The 16,757-nt window shown below is 43.7% G+C and overlaps 1 protein-coding gene across 1 annotated transcript; it reads right to left on the bottom strand.

Annotated features, from left to right (window-relative positions):
* Positions 1-1,223: 1,223 nt before the first annotated feature.
* On the bottom strand, positions 1,224-1,930 carry LOC119304176. Its single transcript, XM_037581348.1, has one exon. It carries the CDS (start codon positions 1,885-1,887, stop codon positions 1,513-1,515), a length of 375 nt encoding a protein of 124 aa, XP_037437245.1. The 5' UTR covers positions 1,888-1,930; the 3' UTR covers positions 1,224-1,512.
* Positions 1,931-16,757: the final 14,827 nt, after the last annotated feature.

Here is a 16,757-nt window from a genome sequence, read left to right as displayed (position 1 = left end):
TAAAATACACATCAAAATAATAATTATATTGAAAATATTTTTGCGAGTATCAAATATTTTCTTTATACAAATGCTATCAAAATTGCATCTATAAGTAGTATTTATACCAAGTAATTAATAGTACATATTACTTAAAAAGTTTCATCTAACATCTCAAGTCTTCTACAGGCCCATCCTGAATTAAAACATTAATTTGTTGCTACATAATAAACATCGGCAAGACGGCAACTAGTCTCTATTTCTGGAGGTGCTCGTATTATGCTAATTTTTTTATCACTGAATTCATATGGGATTCTATCAACTCATTTAACAATTTCCATAAAAAATTCATCTAACATTTTTTCTCAGCGCCGGAGGCATAGTTTATACTTTATAGGCAACATGGTGGTACTAAATTTGAAGAGATAATCAGTAGTTAAAAAGTAACATAAAGCTATAAATGTTTTAGGAAAAATCTCTAGGGCATAAGCTAGGGAAAATTCACAGAGATATTATCTACCTTCTTTGAAATTGGCAATGCCGTGTATGACGAGCAACAGGGCATGATGAGGACATGTGACAGCGTGCACGGCATGGTGGGTATTCCACGTTGGCCGCGTCCTTGTTGCAGGCGGACGGCGTTGAGCGGACGGTATTCCACGTTGGCCGATAACTAGGTGAGATGGTGAGGAGGGCCGAAGTAGATGCTAAAGCGAAAATTAGGAAAATCTCAACGCCGGTGTGGTGGCGGCGAGCGAGCCAAAAACCCTAGCGAAAGGCAAAACTATTTGGTAGGTCGAACAATCGCTAGTTACGCTTTTATAGACAAGCTATATATCAAAATCACTAATTGATTAGTACTTCTTTCAAAGATCATTTCTGTGAGTTTTCTTCATACATCTGTTTATTCAAAATATTTTATCTCTTAAACCGTGCGTCCAAATCTTAAATTGTTTTCGTCAAAATCGTGTCTCTCGCAAAAGAAAAAAGAAAACACGTTTTTTTCGTTTCTGAGTCGTGCCTCTCACAGAAGAAAAAAACAAGTTTTTTCTCGCAAAAAAAATCCCAAAGTTTTTTTTCATCCAAAATCTAAGAAAGACCGATGGAAAACCATAAAACCGAAAAAAAAACATTTAAAAAGCCGAAAACACGTGTGAAAAAATTAAAGAAAAAACAAAATCCAAAAGAAAACACCCAGAGCGTCGAGAGACACGCTCTCAACCCACTGATTGTTGGGAGGCTCTCGAAAAAGTAATCGTTAACTAGTTGCTCTAATGGGCGCTCGCCCTAATAAGCGGCGCGGCGCATCCGGACATACCTGACACCGCCTCTGCTCCACGGCCCAACGATTCAGCCAATTTTCCACGCACGAAGTATAAGAGAGAATCACAAGGAAACAAGGCTGACACTCTGACACTCTGTCCTCTACCACTAAGACTAGCGAGGTTACTCGTAAATCAGAGTTCTTCAGAGCGAACCGGAATGATTCTGCAGAAGAATCAAACTCATCTTCTTTCTTGATCTACCTACGGGCTAGCGGGGACGGACGGCTTCAAGATGGAGGGAGGGCGTGATCCTGAGGACGAGGCCGAGGAAGACGTCGTCGGGGTCGTGGACGTGCGGGTTGCGCTCCAGGATGTAGGGGTCGCCGCAGCGGTCGCTGATGCCGTGCAGCGTCTCCCCCTCCGCCACCACGTAGACCTCCTCGCACGGCCGCCACCGCGCCGACAGCGACGCGCCCCGCACCACCACCGCGGCCTCCGACGTCTCCCCGAGCGAGCACACCAGCAGCAGCGCCGCCAGCGCCGCCAGCGCGAGGCACCACGACGCCGCGTCCGCCGCCGCCGCCAGCCTCGACCTTTTGGACGTCGAGATACCCCCTCTCTCGCCGCGCTGCCTCGCCCCCATGAGCGCGCTCGATCGTGGCTTCCCGGTGATGGTTCGCTAGTGTCAAGCGAGTGCGAGCTGGTGTTTCGTTGCCTCCGTTGGGTCGGGCTTTATACGTGCAGAGGCAGAGCAGAGCAGGGAGTAGTGAGTGCGTGGGGGGGCCGACCCGACCGACGGTTGGAGCGCAGGTATACGTTGGGCGATAAGCCCAAGAAGGTCCCCCTGTCATGCAGAAACGGCAAGCTTGTTCTACTGTTTTTTTCCCGTTGGTTTCATATATTGGGTGATGTAGTCAGTGCACGTACGACCTTATCTGAAGATGATTGAGTGATTCTCAGCACTGCTCCGACGTTTTCGTAGTGCAAAGCGAGTGACCTCAAAAGGGAGTTGCTGCGCGATTTGAGGAACACTTGCGCTCGCTCTGTAGACAAAGCGGTGACTGCCGTGCGCACAATGCCGCGCTAGTGGTAGTGGATTCAATAATGCTTCAACTGGCATCCCCTTTTGCCTTGCCATTAGACGGTGCGAAGGCCCTTTCGCTGCCCTGTAGAGGTTGTCTCGCTCGCCCGAGACGGCCCAATTCACAAAAGAGAGTGACCTACAACCAAGTTGCTGGAAAAGAAGGTCCAGATTCACATTCAGAACGCAAAGTTTAAGCAAATTCAAATGATGAATTTGCTTTTCAATAACTGGTATGGAAGTTAATATAATGATATAATAGAGGAGCAGTCTGTTGCCAGGGCAGTGATGAATTTGCATTTAGATAACTAGCATGGAATTTGTTTCGATCCAGTTACCGACTCCCATGATCTTCTTTCTTGAGAAAACCGACTCCCATGATCGAGATCAAAAAATGAAACTCATCAGTTCGCCATGGTCCAACGAAGCTAGAAACCTCAAACATACATCCCCTGGCAACTTGTTGGATTCGGTTCGGTGCTGCCATGCAACGACAAAAGAACCGCAACTTACTGATATCACACGCTCATGGAATTGGGGTGGCACAAGAACCACAAACTAGTACTCCCTCCACCCGAAATTAGTCGTCGCTAAAATGGATGTATCACTCATCTCTGTGTTGCAGCTCAATCTATAGTACTTTCATTTGTTTGTTTTTTTTTCATGTATTTGAAAATATTCTAAAACATACATGATTCCCAAACATAAACTTACTTTTTTAAATTAGCAAGCCACAAAATTTAAAATGATAAAGCAAAATTGTTAGAGAAATTTTAAAAATGTTGATAGTGTTCAAAAAAATGTTGAGACATTTAAAAAAACTGTTCACGAGTTTCAAAAATATGTACGTGACATTCTAAAAAATTCTTATGCAATGTAAAAAAAGTTTAAGTAATCAAAAAAATGTTTATATCATTTTTAAAAATGTTCTGGAAACAAAATTGTGTAATTAAAAAAGGTTTCCATATACGTTACCATTTTAAAAATTATTCATGTGTTTCAGAAATACGGTTGTGACATTTAAAAAATTTATACAGTGTAAGGAAAATCATGTATTTTTATAAAAATCATATAATAAAAAAATTCAATGTGTATTAAAAATGTATACAAACACGTGGTTGAAAGATGATAATCATGTATGTGAGTTCTCCTAAATATGTATAAAAATATTTCAAATGTATACAAAAAAGTGCAGATGTGTATGAAAAATAGTAGACATCAAAAGATATGTTTGAAAAATGTTAACCATGCATTTGAAAAATGTTAAATGGGTATAAGAAAATGTTCATGGTGTATAAAAATGTATAATGTGTGTGAAAAAACTACATGTATTGATAAAAGGAAAAAAGGAAAAGGAATATAAAAAGTAAAAAATCCAATATTTTTGAAGATAACCGTTAAAGAAACAAAAAAAAAAGCGAAACCCAAAACAATCACTGAAATCCGACGCAAAAATCAAAATAAAAAGATAAAACCATGAAAACCAAAGAACCGCTAAAGAAACACATAAAAACAAAAACTACAAGAAAAACCGATGAAGAACCAAGAGAGAAACCATACATAATAAAGAAAAGAAAAAGGTGTCTAAAAACCACTCCCGCAGGAACCCATATCTGGACGGCCCAACAATGCCTCCACGGGGAAAATAGTTGATGCCAGACTGAAAAATAGTATCACAGTAGGCAAGATATATTCAAGAGTTCTATGTTCTTTTTCATCGTCTAGTGATCATTGTTTTTTGTAAGAATAAATTTACTCTCGTTCTTTTGGCAGTGCCATGAGGCTAGATAGTTTTTTGTCTTCGCAGATCCGATTATTTGGATCTAGAGTTTATGCTGGTGTGTCAAACCTTTTGTGTTGGTTTGATTCTTTGTGAAGTTGAAATCTTTCATCGACATCATGATGAAGATATTGTGATCCGGCAGCCTGCACTTCTAGAGGATCATCCCTGGCCCATGTACATTCATTGATCAAGGCTTCCCATCTTTCTGAATGGGCGACTCAAGGCGCTTTAAAAAAAATCATTATTGGTAATGTTCGTGCGGGTGAAAGAGTCACAACATCGCTGGTCCAATCCAATGTAGCCTCTTTACCGAAGTCTTTGGAGTATTTTTTATAACAGAGATTGATACAACGAAGAAGGTGTTTACAAAAGATTTGATTGTAATTCTTAGATATAGAAGTTACTTTGTATTTTTTTTGTTTTTTAGATCCAAATCAGTGTACCTATAATTGTTATGAGTATGAATAAAATTACAGACGTTTCTAAAAAAAAGGGTAGGTGAGATATATGGTCATGCCCTAGGATGAGTTCTGAACGCCAGTGCTGCCAGGCCACCACGGATGCATCTCCTTTTCTTCCTCTGCTGCTTTTGTCACACACACAAACTGGGACAGAAGAATTTTCGCTTGAGAATTGCGATGTCAACATCTCACATCATTTTCTGCGAGCAGAGCCGTCGAGATCAACAACCGGCAGCGGACCCACCCATCATCAATTCAATTGCAAACAAAACCGCCTTGTAAAGCAAAAACAGTCGAGTACTTAGTGCAATCCCTGGCCATGGACGTTGACATGCAAAGTTTAATCTTAGTTTACGTTAAGATAACACTTGGATTGGATCGCCGTACCAATATCAACACCATAACCGTCGTCATTGGCCCGTATCAAAAGCTACGTCAACGGCTAACGCGCGAGTCCACCCCACACACACCATGGTTCCATTATTAACGACAGCAATCGGTGGTCCACGCCCGCCATCGGACGGCCCGGCACGGCTCGCCGGTGCGCTGGAGCGCCGTCGGATGGGTAGCTTGGCTGGTTGTAGTGCGGGCAGGGCAATGGAGGTTGGAGATGGCTCCCCGCACGTCGTGGAGCGTTCGTGCGCCCACGCGGGCGGGCCCCGCGTCCGGCGATTAGGAAAACCGGGATAATCGCCGAAAGTCGCTTGGTCGGTTGCCATGGGGCATGCCAGTATTTTTTATATAACGCATTGGTCCTCCTCGTCTTGGGATTCTTTTTTTCAGACAATTCAAAGAGCTTTATTCAAACGAAAGCATTCCTAGGACAATCAGCAAGTAAGCTGGTCACTAGGAAGCTGGCAGTGTCATATCAGTCACACTTAGTGCACGAGCAGACTTTGCACATAGGTGTGCTGAAATATTTGCTGATCGATTTACATGTTGAACATCAAATAAAGTAAAGTCACTAACTAGCTCTTCAATTCCAAGTAACAGCGGAGCCACAACCAAACGTGAATTGTGACGAGTATTCCAGAGTCGTACCATCTCCAGACAGTCCACCTTCATGATCACATGCGTGAGTCAGCGTAGCTTCGCAAATAGCGCACCATCCCGCATAGAAAGAGCTTCTGCTATCAGTGGATCAAAAATGCCCAAGTGGGGCTTACACTAAGCACCCATGAACTTCACATCCGAACGAGATACACCTCCCATGCCACTGCAGTTACCTGCGAAATCGATGGCACCATCGGTGTTGATCTTGACAATCACTACTAGGAAAATGCTTATAGATAGATGTTTACCAGTAGCGCTTGTTTAAGCACCCACGCTACTAGTATTTACCAGTGGCGCCTGGTACAAAACACGCTACTACTACTTAATAACAACAACGTTTGTTAGTTTGGGCCGCGTTGCTGTTACGTGGGCCGTAGGGCAAAAACGGTAGCCCACTTACCTCTAGCGTTTGTTTCGAACGGGCGCTACAGCTGGTGGGCTTAGCAGTAGCACCGGCCTCTACCCAGATCTACTACTAGAGGAAAAGAAAACCGGCCCGCGCGCCGGTCTCCCCTTGCACCCCCTCACTCTGGATCAACATCGATCCCCTCCGCCCGACGCCGCCGCCGTGGTTAGGGTTCCTCCCCGGCCACCTCACCCCCGCCGACGGCGCTGTGCGCCGCCACCACGCGCTGTCGCCTCTCGCCTCCTCCGACGCTCCAGCACCGTAAGTCCCCCTTGATCTCCTCCTCCCTGCGCGCGCCACCACTAGGCTCCGATCGATTCGCCGCTGCAGCTCACCATGTTTTGGGATTTCGCGTGGGGGAAAGGGATCTATGGATTGCACGGTGGCTCCGCGCTTCGATGCGACGGGTCTGGTTCGCTCGACGTGTTCTTGCAGGCTTGTTTCCTCGCGTGAGAGAGTAGAGAGAGAAGTAGAGGCTTTTTGTTGGACGGCGGGAGCGCTGCAGGAGAGGGACAAGAGGCGGCGGGAGCTGCTGGACAGCACGTGGCGGGAGGAGTAACAGCGGGAGAGCAGGGCGACGGCGGTGGGCAAGTAGAGGGCCAGGGAGAAGGGAAAGGGGAAGGAGCTGGAGAATGGCAGAGAGGGCGACAAGTTAGGTCAGCAATTCGCCAGGGTATCTGATGGATCCAAATCGACCCAAATCGAAAGAACTGTGTTGCCCTTGCCGAACGAACTGTGGTTGTTCATTTGCTGACGCCGACCCTTGTCGTTGGAGATTAAAGCGGTGAAGGGGTAGTTATTAGTACGGCTCTGCTCGTGGGTGAAGCTGATGCAGGACTGGAGAGGCAGCGTGTGTTGATGATTTCTTCAGCTCTGCTCGTCGGTGCTGCTGTCACGACAACTACAACCAACAACTTTTAGGAGTAGGAGGAGGTTAGCCGGTGACGGCATCGATCCACCAGCACCCGACCGTTAATGGAATGATCGACCCAAATCGCTATCCATGTGATGCTGTTAGTGAGCCCATTTTTGGTAAATTTCAGAAAAAGAAAACACAGAGAGACAGAGAGTTGTATTTGATCTAAAAGGGGGTGTTTGCCTTTTATAGTTTTAATGCCAAAGGTGGAATGGATGTTTACTTATTGTGTTTTGTGAATCTTGTGCCGTGCTGTTTTGAAAGATTCTAAGCTGGTTCTACTTTTGGATGTGGGAATAGATAAAGTGTTTCCCTGGATTGATCTACTTAGTTCAGTTGTCCTTGATGAGGATGGAAGTGTTTTTACCCTTGTGTCAGGGCTGGGAGTTGTCCTTGATGAGGATGGAAGAGTTATTGCTCTGCTTTGCCATGCTTGCAGAGATAATGCATAATTGATATTTGTGTAAATAAATGGTATTTTATCTATTGATGATCTTATTGCTGCCTTATAGCTGCCTCGATTAATGTGTGAATAAATGGTATTTTATCTACTAATAATGTAGAATTAGGCTGTTTTTGAACTACTTTTGCTTGTCTTCTTGCGCAATAATGGCAATATGCCATTTATCTTATTATCAGGCTCTGTTTGGATTACATTATCTCTATAGGTTAGTCTGAACTGAACTACAATTTAGTTGTTATTCTGCTTGCCATGTGAATCTGATGTGTATTCTCTATGATGTGAACCTGATGTGTATATTATTCAAAACCTGATGTGTATTGAAAACTTTATGTTTACTTTTTGGATCGTTAATCCTTTAATCATACTGCTTTAGGGAAATGGCGCCACCACCACCACCACCACCATGTCAACGGTGCAAGTCAAGGTGCGCCAGCAGCCTTGCAACTGGCACGCTGTTCGGCATCTACTTCCAGTCTAGTTTTCTTCATGCGGCGGTAATAAATTATATGAAACTAGTAACCACTATTTTGTTTTTAGTGTTATTGGCATTAATTCATCATGTATATATCATTTTGCCTTTTGTACACAGATCATCCCATGCAATGTGAGGTCGGAATTCAACAAGCTGACCGGAGACTCCGTGACCTTTGAGGCTCCTGGGGGCCCCTACACTATGGAGGTCGAGAAAGGATAAAATATGACGCATGTGGGAGGAGATGGATGGGTCCGTTTCATCACCCACATGCGTATCACCGGTGGTGAGTTGATCAACTTCTCCTTCAGAGCAGAAAGACCCAAGCTGGCCATCATTTATGTCAACAAAGCGGAAAATGATGAAGATGATGAGGATGATGACGACCCACTTGATGAAGCCATCGTAGATCAAAGAATGAGGTTGAGCGAGGAGGAGGTGTGCAACCTATGGGACATCATTCCGCCGCGTGCTGACTTCGTCGGGGTGCCATTTGTGACCCGCCTGACAAGTACCATGGTTGATCGGCATGTCATGGTATGTTGCATTTACTATAGTTATTTGATGATATGCTTTATTGTTATACTTAGCATAGAGTCCGATGATATATATGCTTAGTGAATCCGATGATATATATGCTTAGTGAATCCGATGATCTATATGCTTAGCGAATCCGATGATATATATGCTTCGTGTAGAATCCAAAGAACTGTTAATAGTGTAGAATCCATATATACTTATTAGTAGGATTCATGCTTAGTAGAAATGTAGTACTGTCTTCTGATAGTGTAGAATGTGTGAGGCTACTTATTAATTGATATGTTTTGATTATTCAGAAATTGCCAAGAGCCTATCTGAGAGTTGTGGTATCAAGCCTGATGAAGAAGGCTCTGCTGGAATACGCCTTACCGTGAGGGGCTCCATCAGGGACGGTCGCACACACTTTAACTCAGTTGGGTGGAAGAGCTTCCTCGTCGGCTAGAATCTTCATGTTGGACAGGCAATCCTAATTACTATAAGGAACACCCACCGCCCAGGCTTGAGGATGATGATCGTCATCGATATCATCTAGAACTACATATGCATGCGTGTGGCTGATACGTCTCCGTCGTATCTACTTTTCCAAGCACTTTTGCCCTTGTTTTGGACTCTAACTTGTATGATTTGAATGGAACTAACCCGGACTGACGTTGTTTTCAGCAGAATTGCCATGATGTTGTTTTATGTGCAGAAAACAAAAGTTCTCGGAATGACCTGAAACTCCATGGGATATCTTACAATAAATAATAAAAAATCCTCGCCAAAGATGAAGACCAGGGGGCCCACACCCTTCTCACGAGGGTGGGGGGCGCCCCCCCTAGGGCGCGCCCCCTACCTCGTGGGCCCCCTGGAGACCCCCGACTCCAAATCGAACTCTATATAACTGCTTTCGGGGAGAAACAAATTAGAGAGAAGAAATCATCGCGTTTTACGATACGGAGCCGCTGCCAAGCCCTAAAACCTCTCGGGAGGGCTCATCTGGAGTCTGTTCGGGGCTCCAGAGAGGGGGATTCGTCGTCGTCGTCATCATCAACCATCCTCCATCACCAATTTCATGATGCTCACCGCCGTGCGTGAGTAATTCCATTGTAGGCTTGCTGGACGGTGATGGGTTGGATGAGATTCACCATGTAATCGAGTTAGTTTTGTTAGGGTTTGATCCCTAGTATCCACTATGTTCTGAGATTGATGTTGCTATGACTTTGCTATGCTTAATGCTTGTCACTAGGGCCCGAGTGCCATGATTTCAGATCTGAACCTATTATGTTTTCATCAATATATGAGAGTTCTAGATCATATCTTGCAAGTCTATAGTCACCTATTATGTGTTATGATCCGTTAACCCCGAAGTGACAATAATCAGGATACTTACCGGTGATGACCGTAGTTTGAGGAGTTCATGTATTCACTATGTGCTAATGCTTTGTTCCGGTTCTCTATTAAAAGGAGGCCTTAATATCCCTTAGTTTCCATTAGGACCCCGCTGCCACGGGAGGGTAGGACAAAAGATGTCATGCAAGTTCTTTTCCATAAGCACGTATGACTATATTCGGAATACATGCCTACATTACATTGACGAATTGGAGCTAGTTCTGTGTCACCCTATGTTATGACTGTTACACGATGAACCGCATCCGGCATAATTATCCATCATTGATCCGATGCCTATGAGCTTTCCATATACTGGTTTACGCTTATTTACTTTCCCGTTGCTATTGTTACAATCACTACAAAATACTAAAAATATTACTGTGCTTTCATTACTCTTTTGCTACCATTACCATCACTATCATATTACTTTGCTACTAAACACTTGTTGGGTTTCGTAGTAATTTCAAAAATTTTCCTACGCGCACACAGGATCATGTGATGCATAGCAACGAGAGGAGAGTGTTGTCTACGTACCCAACGCAGACCGACTACGGAAGCAATGACACGACGTAGAGGAAGTAGTCGTACGTCTTCACGATCCAACCGATCAAGCACCGAAACTACGGTACCTCCGAGTTCGAGCACACGTTTAGCTCGATGACGATCCCCGGACTCCGATCCAGCAAAGTGTCGGGGAAGAGTTTCGTCAGCACGACGGCGTGGTGACGATCTTGATGAACTACAGCAGCAGGGCTTCGCCTAAACTCCGCTACAGTATTATCGAGGAATATGGTGGCAGGGGGCACCGCACACGGCTAAGGAATCGATCACGTGGATCAACTTGTGTCAACTTGTGTGTTTAGAGGTGCCCCTGCCTCCGTATATAAAGGAGGAGAGGAGGGGAGGCTGGCCGGCCAAAGAGGGAGGCGCAGGAGAGTCCTACTCCCTCTGGGAGTAGGATTCCTCCCCCTAATCCTAGTCCAACTAGGATTCCTCGGAGGGGAAGGGAGAGAGGGGGGCCGGCCACCTTCTCCTAGTCCTAATAGGACTAGGGGAGGGGAAAGAGGCGCAGCCACCTTGGGCTGCCCCTTTCTCCTTTCCACTAAGGCCCATGATGGCCCATATGGCTCCCGGGGGGTTCCGGTAACCTCCCGGTAACCCGGTAAAATCCCGATTTCACCCGGAACACTTCCGATGTCCAAACATAGGCTTCCAATATATCAATCTTTACGTCTCGACCATTTCGAGACTCCTCGTCATGTCCGTGATCACATCCGGGACTCCGAACAACCTTCGGTACATCAAAATGCATAAACTCATAATATAACTGTCATCGTAACCTTAAGCGTGCGGACCCTACGGGTTCGAGAACAATGTAGACATGACCGAGACATGTCTCTAGTCAATAACCAATAGCGGGACCTGGATGCCCATATTGGCTCCTACATATTCTACAAAGATCTTTATCGGTCAGACCGCATAACAACATACGTTGTTCCCTTTGTCATCGGTATGTTACTTGCCCGAGATTCGATCGTCGGTATCCAATACCTAGTTCAATCTCGTTAACGGCAAGTCTCTTTACTCGTTCCGTAATACATCATCTCACAACTAACATATTAGTTGTAATGCTTGCAAGGCTTTATGTGATGTGTATTACCGAGAGGGCCCAGAGATACCTCTCCGACAATCGGAGTGACAAATCCTAATCTCGAAATACGCCAACCCAACATCGACCATTGGAGACACCTGTAGTACTCCTTTATAATCACCCATTTACGTTGTGACGTTTGGTAGTACCCAAAGTGTTCCTCCGGTAAACGGGAGTTGCATAATCTCATAGTCGTAGGAACATGTATAAGTCATGAAGAAAGCAATAGCAACATACTAAACGATCAGGTGCTAAGCTAATGGAATGGGTCATGTCAATCAGATCATTCTACTAATGATGTGACCTCGTTAATCAAATAACAACTCATTGTTCACGGTTAGGAAACATAACCATCTTTGATTAACGAGCTAGTCAAGTAGAGGCATACTAGTGACACTCTGTTTGTCTATGTATTCACACATGTATTATGTTTCCGGAAAATACAATTCTAGCATGAATAATAAACATTTATCATGATTATAAGGAAATAAATAATAACTTTATTATTGCCTCTAGGGCATATTTCCTTCAGTCTCCCACTTGCACTAGAGTCAATAATCTAGATTACACTGTAATGAATCTAACACCCATGGAGCTTTGGTGCTGATCATGTTTTGCTCGTGGAAGAGGCTTAGTCAACGGGTCTGCAATATTCAGATCCGTATGTATCTTGCAAATCTCTATGTCTCCCACCTGGACTAGATCCCGGATGGAGTTGAAGCGTCTCTTGCTGTGTTTGGTCCTTTTGTGAAATCTGGATTCCTTTGCCAAGGCAATTGCACCAGTATTGTCACAAAAGATTTTCATTGGACCCGATGCACTAGGTATGACACCTAGATCGGATATGAACTCCTTCATCCAGACTCCTTCATTTGCTGCTTCCGAAGCAGCTATGTATTCCGCTTCACATGTAGATCCCGCTACGACGCTTTGTTTAGAACTGCACCAACTGACAGCTCCACCGTTTAATGTAAACACGTATCCGGTTTGCGATTTAGAATCGTCCGGATCAGTGTCAAAGCTTGCATCAACGTAACCTTTTACGATGAGCTCTTTGTCACTTCCATATACGAGAAACATATCCTTAGTCCTTTTCAGGTATTTCAGGATGTTCTTGACCGCTGTCCAGTGATCCATTCCTGGATTACTTTGGTACCTCCCTGCTAAACTTATAGCAAGGCACACATCAGGTCTGGTACACAGCATTGCATACATGATAGAGCCTATGGCTGATGCATAGGGAACATCTTTCATATTCCTTCTATCTTCTGCAGTGGTCGGGCATTGAGTCTTACTCAATTTCACACCTTGTAACACAGGCAAGAACCCTTTCTTTGCTTGATCCATTTTGAATTTCTTCAAAATTTTGTCAAGGTATGTGCTTTGTGAAAGTCCAATTAAGCGTCTTGATCTGTCTCTATAGATCTTAATGCCTAATATGTAAGCAGCTTCACCGAGGTCTTTCATTGAAAAACTTTTATTCAAGTATCCCTTTATGCTATCCAGAAATTCTATATCATTTCCAATCAGTAATATGTCATCCACATATAATATCAGAAATGCTACAGAGCTCCCACTCACTTTCTTGTAAATACAGGCTTCTCCAAAAGTCTGTATAAAACCAAATGCTTTGATCACACTATCAAAACGTTTATTCCAACTCCGAGAGGCTTGCACCAGTCCATAAATGGATCGCTGGAGTTTGCACACTTTGTTAGCTCCCTTTGGATCGACAAAACCTTTTGGTTGCATCATATACAACTCTTCTTCCAGGAATCCATTCAGGAATGCAGTTTTGACATCCATTTGCCAAATTTCATAATCATAAAATGCGGCAATTGCTAACATGATTCGGACGGACTTAAGCATCGCTACGGGTGAGAAGGTCTCATCGTAGTCAATTCCTTGAACTTGCCGAAAACCTTTTGCGACAAGTCGAGCTTTGTAGACAGTAACATTACCATCAGCGTCAGTCTTCTTCTAAAAGATCCATTTATTCTCAATCGCTTGCCGATCATCAGGCAAGTCAACCAAATTCCATACTTTGTTCTCATACATGGATCCTATCTCAGATTTCATGGCTTCTAGCCACTTTGCGGAATCTGGGCTCACCATCGCTTCTTCATAGTTCGTAGGTTCATCATGATCTAGTAGCATGACCTCCAGAACAGGATTACCGTACCACTCTGGTGCGGATCTTACTCTGGTTGATCTACGAAGTTCAGTAGTATCTTGATCTGAAGTTTCATGATCATTATCATTGGCTTCCTCACTAACTGGTGTAGGTGTCACTGAAACAGTTTTCTGTGATGAACTACTTTCCAGTAAGGGAGCAGGTACAGTTACCTCGTCAAGTTCTACTTTCCTCCCACTCACTTCTTTCGAGAGAAACTCCTTCTCTAGAAATGATCCATTCTTAGCAACAAATGTTTTGCCTTCGGATCTGTGATAGAAGGTGTACCCAACAGTTTCCTTTGGGTATCCTATGAATACACATTTCTCTGATTTGGGTTCGAGCTTATCAGGTTGAAGTTTTTTCACATAAGCATCGCAGCTCCAAACTTTAAGAAACGACAACTTTGGTTTCTTGCCAAACCATAGTTCATAAGGCGTCGTCTCAACGGATTTTGATGGTGCCCTATTTAACGTGAATGCGGCCATCTCTAAAGCATATCCCCAAAAATGATAGCGGTAAATCTGTAAGAGACATCATAGATCGCACCATATCTAGTAAAGTACGATTACGACGTTCGGACACACCATTACGCTGTGGTGTTCCGGGGGGGCGTGAGTTGCGAAACTATTCCACAGTTTTTCAAATGTACACCAAACTCGTAACTCAAATATTCTCCTCCACGATCAGATCGTAGAAACTTTATTTTCTTATTACGATGATTTTCAACTTCACTCTGAAATTCTTTGAACTTTTCAAATGTTTCAGACTTATGCTTCATTAAGTAGATATATCCATATCTGCTCAAATCATCTGTGAAGGTGAGAAAATAACGATATCCGCCACGAGCCTCAATATTCATCGGACCACATACATCGGTATGTATGATTTCCAACAAATCTGTTGCTCTCTCCATAGTACCGGAGAACGGTGTTTTAGTCATCTTGCCCATGAGGCACGGTTCGCAAGTACCAAGTGATTCATAATCAAGTGGTTCCAAAAGTCCATTAGTATGGAGTTTCTTCATGCGTTTTACACCGATATGACCTAAACGACAGTGCCACAAATAAGTTGCACTTTCATTATCAACTCTGTATCTTTTGGTTTCAACATTATGAATATGTGTATTACTACTATCGAGATTTAGTAAGAATAGACCACTCTTCAAGGGTGCATGACCATAAAAGATATTACTCATATAAATAGAACAACAATTATTCTCTGATTTAAATGAATAACCGTCTCGCATTAAACAAGATCCAGATATAATGTTCATGCTCAACGCTGGTACCAAATAACAATTATTTAGGTCTAATATTAATCCCGAAGGTAGATGTAGAGGTAGCGTGCCGACCGCGATCACATCGACTTTGGAACCGTTTCCCACGCGCATCGTCACCTCGTCCTTTGCCAGTGCCCGCTTATTCTGTAGTCCCTGTTTCGAGTTGCAAATATTAGCAACAGAACCAGTATCAAATACCCAGGTGCTACTGCGAGCATTGGTAAGGTACACATCAATAACATGTATATCACATATACCTTTGTTCACCTTGCCATCCTTCTTATCCGCCAAATACTTGGGGCAGTTCCGCTTCCAGTGACCAGTCTGCTTGCAGTAGAAGCACTCAGTTTCAGGCTTAGGTCTAGACTTGGGTTTCTTCTCTTGAGCAGCAACTTGCTTGCCGTTCTTTTTGAAGTTCCCCTTTTTCTTCCCTTTTCCCTTTTTCTTGAAACTAGTGGTCTTGTTAACCATCAACACTTGATGCTCCTTCTTGATTTCTACCTCCGCAGCTTTTAGCATTGCGAAGAGCTCGGGAATAGTCTTGTTCATCCCTTGCATATTATAGTTCATCACGAAGCTCTTGTAGCTTGGTGGCAGTGATTGGAGAATTCTGTCAATGACGCAATCATCTGGAAGATTAACTCCCAATTGAATCAAGTGATTATTATACCCATACATTTTGAGTATATGCTCACTGACAGAACTGTTCTCTTCCATCTTGCAGCTATAGAACTTATTGGAGACTTCATATCTCTCAATCCGGGCATTTGCTTGAAATATTAACTTCAACTCCTGGAACATCTCATATGCTCCATGACGTTCAAAACGTCGTTGAAGTCCCGATTCTAAGCCGTAAAGCATGGCACACTGAACTATCGAGTAGTCATCAGCTTTGCTCTGCCAGACGTTCATAACATCTGGCGTTGCTCCAGCAGCAGGCCTGGCACCCAGCGGTGCTTCCAGGACGTAATTCTTCTTTGCAGCAATGAGGATAATCCTCAAGTTACGGACCCAGTCCGTGTAATTGCTACCATCATCTTTCAACTTTGCTTTCTCAAGGAACGCATTAAAATTTAACGGAACAACAGCACGAGCCATCTATCTACAATCAACATAAACAAGCAAGATACTATCAGGGACTAAGTTCATGATAAATTTTAAGTTCAATTAATCATATTATTAAAGAACTCCCACTTAGATAGACATCCCTCTAATCCTCTAAGTGATCACGTGATCCAAATCAACTAAACCATGTCCGATCATCACGTGAGATGGAGTAGTTTCATCGGTGAACATCATTATGTTGATCATATCTACTATATGATTCACGCTCGACCTTTCGGTCTCCGTGTTCCGAGGCCATATCTGCATATGCTAGGCTCGTCAAGTTTAACCTGAGTATTCTGCGTGCGCAACTGTTTCGCACCCGTTGTATTTGAACGTAGAGCCTATCACACCCGATCATCACGTGGTGTCTCAGCACGAAGAACTTTTGCAACGGTGCATACTCAGGGAGAACACTTCTTGATAATTTAGTGAGAGATCATCTTATAATGCTACCGTCAATCAAAGCAAGATAAGATGCATAAAAAGATAAACATCACATGCAATCAATATAAGTGATATGATATGGCTATCATTATCTTGTGCTTGTGATCTCCATCTCCGAAGCACCGTCATGATCACCATCGTCACCGGCGCGACACCTTGATCTCCATCGTAGCATCGTTGTCGTCTCGCCAATCTTATGCTTCCACGACTATCACTACCGTTTAGTAATAAAGTAAAGCATTACATCGCGATTGCATTGCATACAATAAAGCGACAACCATATGGCTCCTGCCAGTTGCCGATAACTTGG

Source organism: Triticum dicoccoides, chromosome 5A, assembly GCF_002162155.2.
Source record: "Triticum dicoccoides isolate Atlit2015 ecotype Zavitan chromosome 5A, WEW_v2.0, whole genome shotgun sequence".
In the NCBI taxonomy this organism is placed as follows: Eukaryota; Viridiplantae; Streptophyta; class Magnoliopsida; order Poales; family Poaceae; genus Triticum; species Triticum dicoccoides.
Note: the sequence above shows the minus strand (reverse complement) of the source record. Positions and strands in the feature narration are given on the sequence as shown.